Source organism: Urocitellus parryii, chromosome 7 (genome assembly GCF_045843805.1).
Source record: "Urocitellus parryii isolate mUroPar1 chromosome 7, mUroPar1.hap1, whole genome shotgun sequence".
In the NCBI taxonomy this organism is placed as follows: Eukaryota; Metazoa; Chordata; class Mammalia; order Rodentia; family Sciuridae; genus Urocitellus; species Urocitellus parryii.
The window spans coordinates 76843286-76854573 of record NC_135537.1 but is presented as its reverse complement, the minus strand read 5'-3'; the positions used below and the strand labels follow the sequence as shown (position 1 = coordinate 76854573).

The 11288-nt window shown below is 39.5% G+C and overlaps 1 protein-coding gene across 4 annotated transcripts; it reads right to left on the bottom strand.

Annotated features, from left to right (window-relative positions):
- Positions 1-10168: 10168 nt before the first annotated feature.
- Positions 10169-10750, bottom strand: LOC113186837 (transforming protein RhoA-like). 4 transcript variants are annotated; one of them, XM_026394408.2, is made up of 2 exons: positions 10595-10750; positions 10169-10342 (listed from the first exon to the last, which is right to left on the bottom strand). In XM_026394408.2, the coding sequence occupies exons 1-2, from the start codon at positions 10748-10750 to the stop codon at positions 10169-10171; spliced, it is 330 nt and encodes a 109-aa protein (XP_026250193.1). The 4 variants fall into 4 exon arrangements, with proteins under 4 accessions (XP_026250193.1, XP_026250192.1, XP_026250191.1 ...); XM_026394407.2 differs by having other exon boundaries at positions 10169-10561; positions 10622-10750; XM_026394409.2 differs by lacking the exon at positions 10169-10342 and adding an exon at positions 10408-10482.
- Between the last annotated feature and the right edge of the window lie 538 nt (positions 10751-11288).

The following is an 11288-nucleotide window of genomic DNA, read 5'->3' as shown; positions in this document are numbered from 1 at the left end:
GTTACAGGTTTTGAGGATGGCAGTTGTCACTAGAGAGGAAAGAGTGAATGACACTCTAGGAGTTCATCAACTAGAGTATCCCTGCCTCCTTTGGGGACAATCAAGGAGGTCATGCTCCCTTTGGGACTGTGAGGGAAGCCATGTCTCCTCTTGAGAATATCCAGGGAAGTCACGTCTCTTTTGGAGCCAGTGAGTGTGGGGCAGAGGCACAGTGAGAGGTGTATTCTTCTAGGAGGCCCCACAGAGACAAGGCATGGAGAACATTCTGAGGTCTTTGTTTTCTTAAACAGGCCTGTAGTTGGAGGAAGTCAGCAATTTCATGCTTTCTCTGTCAATAATGCTCCAGTTTTCCCAAGGTGGGTGCCCTGGCTCCCCAGTTGGCCTGCCCCACTCTGGATGCACATGAGTTGCACCTGTTCGTTTGCTCATCATGGTGTTTTATTATTATTTTTTTTTTCTCCAGGGGGCTATTTTAAGACTGATGTTTCTTTTCTGTTCTATTCTCCAGCCCTGGTCCAGCCCAGCAGTATAGATGTCTAGTATAGATGTTCTGGACATCTGGAACTGAACATCTGGACCTGAAAGACGAATATTCCCATTGCACACCACCAGCAAAACAAAAATGCTCCAAATTTGAAGCATTGTTAAGTCCTATAAGCTAACAAATTTCAATGAGAAAGTAGAGACCATAAAAGATCCTCACCAGGTTTTATTCTTCTCAGCAGACAAAAAGTCTTCACTGTGGTTTCCAGTAGTAACCGCAGGCCAGGCTCTGTCTACCAGACTACACTTCCTTCAGGAACTTAGAAGTCCAGCAGATTCAGGGTAGCCCAAGTATCTTATGGCTTCACTTTCTAAAGAATTCCAAGAGCTAATAGAGCCAGCATGGTGGCACATTGCCTGTAATCCCAGAGATTCTAGAGGCTGAAGCAGGAGGATTGCAAGTTTGAGGCCAGTCAGCAATTTAGTGAGACCCTGTTTCAAATTGAACAAGTTGTAAAAGGGCTGGGCATGTAGCTCAGTGGTAAAATACCCCTGGGTTCAATCTCCAGTATCCATTCACTTCCCCCCAAAATAGAATATACACCATTCTACCATCCCTCTCCCACCAAACATAGACATGCCCACATGCCCACCTACATAATGAACACACTCATTTACAAATGCAGGCAAACACATTTGCATACATGCATCCAATCCACATACATGTTCACATGCTCATGCATGTATAATACACACATACATAAGCAAATCACTCTCTCTCTCTCTCTCTCTCTCTCTCTCTCTCTATATATATATATATATATATATATATATATATATATATATATATATATAATTTAACAGCAATGATTCTGTTTCTTTATAAAAAGAAATCACTCTTGGTATCACAGTTAATCTGAACAAAATACATCCAGCAATTAATATAATCTACAAGACCTAGAAATTAATACAATCTGCAAGCACACTGTTGTACCAACCTGAGACCAACTGTGGCAAAGACAAATTGACATCTGATGAAAACAAGAAATCTAGCCAATCTTTATTTCATCCACACCACAGTGTCAGCCATGAGGCTGTTCTTTGTATAGACTTTTGTTTAATATAAAGACACTTACCCATCAAGCTCATCACAGCTGGAAGAAAAGCTCATGGATGCTTATTGTCTATTTTTATTATTTTGAAAATTTTCCTACAAAATTTAGGCATTTTTACTAGCTGCAGATGCCGGTTTTATCAAGTGCATTTCTTTCCATCCAGCATAATCAAAGCCCTATTTCTATTTACCCTTTTTTACTGGCAACTCTGGCCTCCTAGGGTTGAGCAGTGGACAAGTCTCTGACCAGTGCTACAGCATCCACACCTTCTCCAGGGTGGCGTCCTCTGCGGGGTGACGGTGGCTTGAACAGCCACTGGCTCTTGCATTGCTTGAGGCTCTGCAGCCTGCCTCCCCCCAGCAAGAGCTCTACTCTGTTGGTGGAAAAGGACAGAGCTGGTGAAGTCTGATCCCTGAGGCTCCTCCCTTGCCTCTTCCTCAGGATCTTCCCCCTTCTTTCTTTGAAGTTCTCAGGCATCGAATATCTAACGATTCTTTAATAACCAGTCTTGAACTTACAGGTAATATTGCATGCTGTGTGAAGAATAGGTGGAGAGTGAAATAAGCAGCAGGAACATAGAATCCTTCAGAAACTACACAAGTCTTCCTAGACAACATCTGAAACTCACTAATGGATAAAAAAAAAAAAAAAAAAGGAAGGAAGGAAGGAGTGAGGGGGAGAAGGGAAGAAGGACAGAAACTAGTATTACGCTCACTGGGTGTTCATTATTATTATTTTTATATTATTGTTTTTTCCTTCCGTCCAGAGGCTCCTGTGTCTCTTGGGTCTCTTTGTGGATCCCATGGCTCCTTGACTCCTGTGGCCACATGCACTGCTCCCAGCACGGTCCGATCCTAGTGCTTCTCCTTTCCCACACTTGACCTAGAACTGAATGCTTGTGCCGTTGTGACAGTGAAGATTATCCAAGAAATTCCTTAGCCATAGAAACTTGATAGTCATAACTTGTCAAGTCATAGAGATTAGGAATGTTAGGAATACTCAAGGCATAAAATTATCTTTTATATTTTTCAATTTAATTAATTAATTTATTTTGTGGTGCTGGGGCTCAAACCCAGAACCTAGACCCTTAAGCATGCTGGGCAAGTGCTGTACCACTGAGCTACATCCTCCGCTCTAAAATGATTTTCTTTAATGCATTCTGTTTAAAATTCCATTTTCTGCATACATGAAAATAAAATGACAGCATATATATATATATATATATATATATATAATTTTTATATGTGTCAGGAGGTGCCCATGCTTGGAAGTGTTTGATTGAAGTTCAAACACTTCTGGAAAAAAGATTGTGAAAGCAAAAAGCAGAGTCTCACACCTCTTCACGCACAGGGGCAGGACTCAGCTCGATTCTGGAGTGACATGCACACACAGTCTAGACCGCAGGGTCACATGCACCCTGCTAATTGCACCTTGTGGTTTGGAAGTTGTTTAGACTCCTGTGGGGGTTGTTGAAACTGATCTCTTCTAGCAGAGCAGAGCTTCCATGGTCAGCAGAGGCCACTGCCTCCTTAGAAATGATAAAGGTATAAGAGAAACTAAACCTGGAAGTCCTAAGAAATTAAAGTGAATGTTTTCTCTTTGGCTGAATATCCACATTCTTTTTTCTCTTCCTGTAACTATTTAATTGATTCTTTGGTGGAGTTGTCGTAGTGAACATTTAATCAGAATTGAAAATTCAGATAAAAATCATCGTGTTGAATTGAAGCAGGGCTACTTTCAGGGTAGGGGCTCCACGAGTGAGAGAGCCCTACCTCTGCCTGCTGCTACGAGAGGCCTCAACTCTGGGCTCTCTCTGGAGCTGTCCTTTTTGTTTAATTGTTTTGGACTGAATTATGTCTTCAAGTTCATATGTTGGAGTCTCCATCTCAGCACTACAGGATGTGGCTGTGTTTGGGGATAAGTTCTTTAATGAAGTAATTAAAGTAGAATAAGGTCATGAGGGTAGACTATAATCTACTGTGATTGATGTTTCACAAGAAGAAGTGATTAAGACACAGAAACACCAGACACACGGATGACATGAACACAAAATGGAGAAGGCGACCATAGGAGAAAACAAATCTGTCGACCCTTTCATCTTGCACTTCCAGAACTGTAAGAAAATAATTTATGCTTTTTAAGTAACCCAGACTCTGATAATCTGTCATGGAAACCCTAGCAAACTCATATACCATTTCATTTTTCACTTTTGTTCTGAGTGAATGACACAGAGTGAAACATATACCCAAGATTTAAACCCCACAATCTCCTTTTTTTCCCCCAGGAAACTAAGGAGAAATTGTGTTAGTTCTATTTCCAAATTCTTTTCTTATACCCAAGGTTACATTTTGTTAGAATAATAATGGATAAATCATAATTCTGGGCTAATTCAAAGGTTTAAAAGAAAATTCACTGTGACCAATCCATAATTTTTCAAAAAAGTAAACATGATATATATATCCTCACTAAATTAGAGAGTTAAACAATTTTACATTGGGAAGGACAACCATCCAACTTTATTGAAGCAAAACACTCTTCAACAGAAAAATTGTTTAAAAAATCTTGGTGAAATATTTACCAAGATAAAATCAACCAGTCTTCATAAATTGGAATGCAAATGCTTTGCTCAAAATCTGCAGCAGTTTCTAACAAGGATAATTTTATAAGAGTTTTAACCATATGCTTGAAAGATTATTTTAACTTCCAGACTAGGTTGCAATGAGAACTGGCTATATCTCAAAATTTATTCTTCCTGGTGGAATGTTGAAAAGTTCTTAATTTGCAAAATAATAATGCTCTCTGCTGTTAGTTCATGCATCTCTCTGCTGCTAGGTCTGGGTGACCTATCAGTCCTTTCATGGTACTTCTTGATTCAAAAAACCTAAACTGGGCATGATGGTGCATGCCTGTAAGCCCAGGAACTCAGGAAGCTGAGGAAGGAGGATCACAAGTTCAAGGTGAGCCTCAGCAACTTAGCAAGCACTTGTCTCAAAATAGAATAAAAGCTTATCATGTGTGAGGCCCTTGATTCAACCCTAGTATCACAAAAACAAAACAAAAAGTAGATGTTACTGTCAATAATTGTCTGAATATCTCTAGTGAATAACAAAGAGCCTATTTTAAAAATAAAAGGTAATTAATAGTGATGACTTCTTTGAATGTATGTTCATAGGCAAATGTCAGAGTCTTGTTAGAAGGTTTTGCATGTTGATCTTAAAATAATCTTCCTCTCTCTCTCTCTCTTTTCCAACTCTTTGTTTGCTTCTGAGCTAGTAAAAATAAAAACCTGTCATAGCTGGTAGCAAGAATGACAAAAAAGATTTCAGCTGATCTGCATTTCAGCCAAAGGAAGTGATCTTTTGATTCTAATTCTTGTCCAGGTGTCACTTCAGACTTTCTGTCATGTAATTAAGATAAAGGGCACTGAACAAATGAAGTGAATGTCAAAACACATAAGAACAAAATGTGTCTTATAGTGTCTGTGTTCTCCAGCGGGATTCCGGGTACATAGTGTTTTACATTATTTTCAATGCCTTCTGATATGTTGGAAATATCTCAAAATAACAAAAATAAAATGAAGAGACATGACTTCCCAGCATTTATTTATTTCCTTCTTTTGTGGCTCTTCTGACTACTATTACCTCCACTCCTGGGTACAGTGTGTGTCCCTGGGATTGGAGAACCATCTTGGGTGTGGGCAGTTAGAAGGAAGGAGGGTGGTAAAAGGTTGACCCGTGGGTACTCAGTTATAGTTAGGTAGGGGAAAGAACTTCTGTCCTTTTATTGCACAGTGACAATTATATATATATATATAATTTTTTTAAAGAGAGAGAGATAATTTTTTAATGTTTTTTAGTTTTTCAGTGGACACAACACCTTTATTTTATTTTTATGTGGTGCTGAGGATCGAACCCAGCGCCCTGCGCATGCCAGGCGAGCAAGCTACTACTTGAGCCACATCCCCAGCCCCTGTATTATATATTTAATGAAAAAAAAACAACTCAAAGAATTTTTTAATGTTTTCTGCACAACTGACAAATATTTGAGGAGACAGGTTTACCTTGACTTGAATATCATACATTATGTTCATGTATGTTGCATGGAACCCCATAAATTTATACCATTTCATGCATCCGTTAAAATTTTTATTTTGCTTTATTTTATTCACTTAATGGTAATTTTTTGGGGAAAAAGAAGCACAACTTTATTAAAAATATGTATTATTCGTAAAACACGTACTAATTTCAGCATAAGAAAAAGCATGAACTTTAGACTTGAGATGTGACACTATGGTGATTGACCTTAATTGCGTGTGTCGGGAAAATTCAAACTCCTTTCACACGTGGAAGATGAAGTGGCAATGGGATCCTTCCTCTTCAGCCTAAGCAAGAACCTAGTGATTTCCACTTGAGTTGTCCATTTTTTTCTCCTTTCCTCCCATTTCTGTCAAACCCAAATAACCCCCCAAATTAGCCACCATGAAGCAGTGGTCTGTCAAGAGCGGAGACTCTGATTTCAGCCCACCTGGTTCTTGAGGAGTACATCAGCACCATGGTGAGGAGCTGAGACTGGCCAGTGCCCCCAAGTGCTCTGTGACCCTGAGCTGGCCACTCACCAATCTGTGATTCAATGGTTTTATTTTCCTCTGTCAAATGGGGATTATAATAGCACTCACTCACAGGATTGCAAAAAGGATTAAATTAGTAAAATAAGAAAAAATAGTTTATAAAAAATGTTTTATCAGGGTCTGGGGTTGTGGTTCAGTGGTAAAGCGCTTGCCTAGCATGTGTGAGGTTCGATTCTCAGCACCACATATAAATAAATAAAACAAAGATCCATTGACAACTAAAAAAAATATTTAAAAAAGGAGGTTATTTTAAAAATGTTTTATCAAAGTTGATTAATATTATTAATTCTAGTTGCATGACATTGGGAAAGATTTTTAGAAAGTTGTTTCGTCTCTTTAAGCCTTGGTTTTCTCATTTATAACATAAGAATAATAATATTGTTTACTTTATAAAGCTAGGGGAATTCAAAGAAATATTACATGTAATGTGCTTAGTAAGATGTTGGGCAAAATCTTAGAAAAGGCAGTGATTATTTTCATCATGTATAGCAATGCCAGGAAGCCATCTGCCTGTGTCTCATACCTGTGGCCTGGGGATATAGCTCAGTGATAGAGTGCTTGTCTTGCATCTGTATGGCCCAGGTTACAAATCCTAGTACTGGAAAAACAGAATAAAAATAACCCATGTGTCTCATACATGGATATATCTCTGCTTGTCCAGTTCTGTCCTCATAAGTCAACCTAAATTTCAATTTAATCTAGATGATTCTGTTAATTCTGTTAATTGCTATCATTAATTGATTAATCCCATGCAGGTCCTTTTGAAAAAATCATCCCATTTAATCTTTTTTTTTTTTTTAATATTTATTTATTTATTTTTTAGTTTTTGGCAGACACAACATCTTTGTTGGTATGTGGTGCTGAGGATCAAACCTGGGCCACACGCATGCCAGGCAAGCGCACTACCACATCCCCAGCCCCCATTTAATCTTTATGATGATTTTTTTCAAGGTTCATACTATTAATATATGATACCATCTGCAAAGACAGACAGTTTTTAGCTCTTTCTTTCCAATCTGGATGCCTTTTATTTTATCTTATTACATAATTGTCATGGCTAGAATCTTCAGTATCATGTTGGAAAGAAGTGGTAAGAACAGATATTCTTTAATTTTTTTTTAATATTTATTTTTTAGTTCTCGGCGGACACAACATCTGTGTTTGTATGTGGTGCTGAGGATCGAACCCGGGCCGCACGCATGCCAGGCGAGCGCGCTACCACTTGAGCCACATCCCCAGCCCTCTTTAATTCTTGATCTTAGGAGAAAGCACCCAGTTTTCTATTGAATATGATGCTAGCAATTGGTTTTTCTTAGATGTCTTTATCAGTCTGATGAAGTTCCTTTCAATTCCTAGTTTATTAATTTTTTTTGGCGGGGGGGGGGGGTACCGGAGAATGAACTCAGGGACACTCGACCAATGACCCATATCCCCAGCCCTATTTTGCATTTTATTTAGAGACAGGGTCTCACTGAGTTGCTTAGCACCTTGCTTTTCTGAGACTGGCTTTGAACTCTCAATCCTCCTGCTTCAGCCTCCCTAGCTGCTGGGATTACAGGTGTGCACCACCCTGCCCTGCCTATTGAGTATTTTTATGATGAATTTTGTCAAATGATTTTTTTTCTGCATTATTCAAGATCATCATGAAGTTTTTGCTTATTCAATTTATATGATATTTTATGGTAATTTATCTTCAGATGGCAAACAAACCTTAAAATACTAGGATGAATTCCAGTTTCATCATCACATATAATTCTTTTTGTTTCTACTTTCAACTTGCTGGTATTTTGATGAGAATTTCTGCATCTATTTCATGTGATATACTGGTTTATAGTGTTCTTATAACGTCTTTGATTTTATTGGCCTCATAGGAAGAGTTAAGAAGTATTTCTTCCTCTTCCATTTTAGGGGGATAGTTTACGAAAAACTGGCATTAGTTTTTTGCTAAACATTTGATAGAATTCACGAGTGAAGACAGCTGTGCCTGGACATTTCATAGAAGGTAACTTTTTAATAACTAGTTAAGTCTCTTATCATAGGTCTATTCAGATTTTCTATTTCTTCTTGAATATATTTTAGTAGTTTTTGTTTAAGAATTTGTCCATTTCATCTTAATTATCTAATTTATTGAAACAATTGCTTAAACTATTCCTTTATAATCCTTTTCCCCTCTAAGATTGGAAGTAATGTCCTTGTTTCGTTTTTGATTATCATTTTGTATCTTTGAATCAAAAATGTTTTCCCACTTGACAGTATATAATTGGGTTTTAAAAATATTGATTATATCTACATTTTGGTTGGGGTTATTTAATCCACTAACATTTAATATTAATATAGTCCAAATTACACCTGACATTTTTCTTTTTTTATGTCTCATGTCTTTTTATTCCTCTGTCATGCTTTTTCATTTAAGTAAATATTTCATAAATACCTTTTTAATTAAAAAAAATTTAGTTATAGCTGGGTACAATACCTTTGTTTTGTTTATTTTATGTGGTGCTGAGGATCGAACTCAGCGTCTCGAACGTGGTAGGCAAGTGCTCTATCAATGAGCCACAACCCCAGCCCCATAATGTACCTTTTTTACTTCTTTTTATTTTGGGAATTCTTTGGGATTGAATTTAGAGTCTCGTGTATGCTAAGCACATCCTCTACCACTGAGCTACACCCTCAGCAGTCCATTTTATTAATGATTGATTACATTCTTTTGGTTATTTCCTTGGTGGTTGCTCTAGGACTTACAATATACACCTTGACTTATGAGAATTAGCTTCATATTTGTGTTAATTAAATCCCATTAGATCTAGAAATGTTATATCTATGTAGTTCTATTCCCCTTTATTGCTTTCTGTAGTATGATATTATATCTATAAAGATACATATTTTGTCCATAAATACACAAATTAAACAATATATTACTATAAAATTATATAATTATATCTTTAAAGAAGCTGAGAGAGGAAAAGAGGGCAAGTATTTACTTTTTTATATTAATCTCACTTTTTATCATTGCTGGTTCTTTTCATTTGCTCTGTAACTTTCAGTAGCTATCTGGAGTCAATTTCATAGTCCAATACAGTTTTGTTCTCACCCACATCCTTTGGGACGTTATTAGCCAAGATATTACATTTTTTATAAGTCCAACAATATGATTTTAACAATATCATCTATTATAATTGATTTTTATACAAGTGAATGGAAAAGGGAATAAATATGCATTTATATTGTCATATAAATACATAATTTAAAAAATTTTCCATCTGATTTTATTTCCAAATACACTTTCTTAAAAAAAATACACTTTTCTGGGAGATGACAAATATCAGTATCAGGAAATCCTACTATACAAAAAAGACTACACATAGTCTGGGATAGATATATTTATTTTTGATAACATACATTAAGTGGCACTAATCACACAGTAACCATAAGGTAACTAACATGAAACCACAGAACTGTAACTCTGCCACAGCTGCATGGACGTGGGACTTTCTGGCTGAGTACATTTTCAAGAAACTGGGTGCCCACCCCAGAGACAGGCCAATGAAATCTGCTGAGGAGTAAAAGCTCCAAAGGGAATGAGTCACCAGAGTTCTTCACAGGGGACAGGTGATAGGCAAGACATGTTAGTTATCAAGTAGTTACAGTCACCAACGTTGCCAGTTCTTCTTTCTAGAAAGAAGCAAGACCTTTAAGAGATTCCTTGAATTAGTGCCTGGTGTGTCAGGTGGAGTGCAGAGAGGGCTATTAGAGCAGCCATCAGAAGGACCCTGGCCGGTCAGACGTGAGGTTGGACATCCTTAATAATCACGGTTGGCTTCTAAATACTGATTTGTAATCCGAGGTCAATTAGAGATAAATGGAAAAGGTCAGGGATCAGGCATGGAGATGAATAAACAGCCCTGGGAAACCAACCGCCTGGGGGCGTGCTTGCAGCGAGACTTCACAAGACCAGGCACCCAGATTTCTTCTTCCCGCGTCGGACTTGCAGAGCAGCTCTGGTGGCCATCACAAAGACCTCCCTCACTCCGTCTTTGGTCTTGGCGGAACACTCCAGGTACCCGAAGGCGCCGATCCTGTTGGCCATGACTCTGCCTTCTTCGGGTTTCACGGGCTCCTGCTTCATCTTGGCCAGCTCCCTCCGCGTGTGCTCGTCGTGGCGCAGATCCTTCTTATTCCCGATCAAGATAATGGGCACGCTGGGGCAGAAGTGCTTGACTTCGGGGGTCCATTTTTCTGAGATGTTTTCCAGACTCTCTGGGCTGTCGATGGAGAAACACATCAGGATCACGTCGGTGTCCGGGTAGGAGAGGGGCCTCAGGCGGTCGTAGTCTTCCTGCCCCGCCGTGTCCCACAGAGCCAGCTCCACCTGCTTCCCGTCCACTTCGATGTCCGCCACGTAGTTCTCAAACACCGTGGGCATGTAGGCTTCGGGGAACTGGTCCTTGCTGAACACTATGAGCAAGCACGTCTTGCCGCAGGCTCCGTCTCCAACGATCACCAGCTTCTTCCTGAGGGCAGCCATGGTCCTGGGGGAAAACCCGGGGTGTTAAAGGGCTCTCTTGCTTCTGTCGTTCTCCATGTCAGGATCTGGGGGAGTTGGACGACCTTCCTGGGTCTTGGCCACTTATCCTCTTGGCTTCCCCATCATCATGGGTCCAGCTCAAATTCTCAGGAATGCTTATTGTTTTTTACGAACGTGCTGCAAAATGCACGGCCTGTGTGACAGAAGTTGGACAAAAGTACCTTGAACTTTCCTGATGAAACGTTCAGAGGACTCTTCGTGCAGCCGCCGAGATCGCCTGTCGGAGGAGAGTCGCCCAGCCAGAGACCGAAGGCGGGTGGCTCCGGAGGCAACAGCGTACTAACGGAGGGCGGCCGGCAGGGAGCGCGAGCGAGCAGGGCCGGTGGGCAGAGGCGGGAGGGCGGGCGGGGAGCGCTACGCCCGTCGCGGGCGCCAGGGGGGGCTCGAGCCTCCTAAGGATGTTTAGTAATTAGTTTTTAATACACCTTTACACCACAGTTTAGTAAATCTGTATATAAGGTATGTTGACACCAAATTC

Excerpts from the sequence above, each read along its gene's own strand:
- LOC113186837 (XM_026394406.2), bottom strand. The coding sequence starts at position 10,750 with ATGGCTGCCCTCAGGAAGAAGCTGGTGATCGTTGGAGACGGAGCCTGC.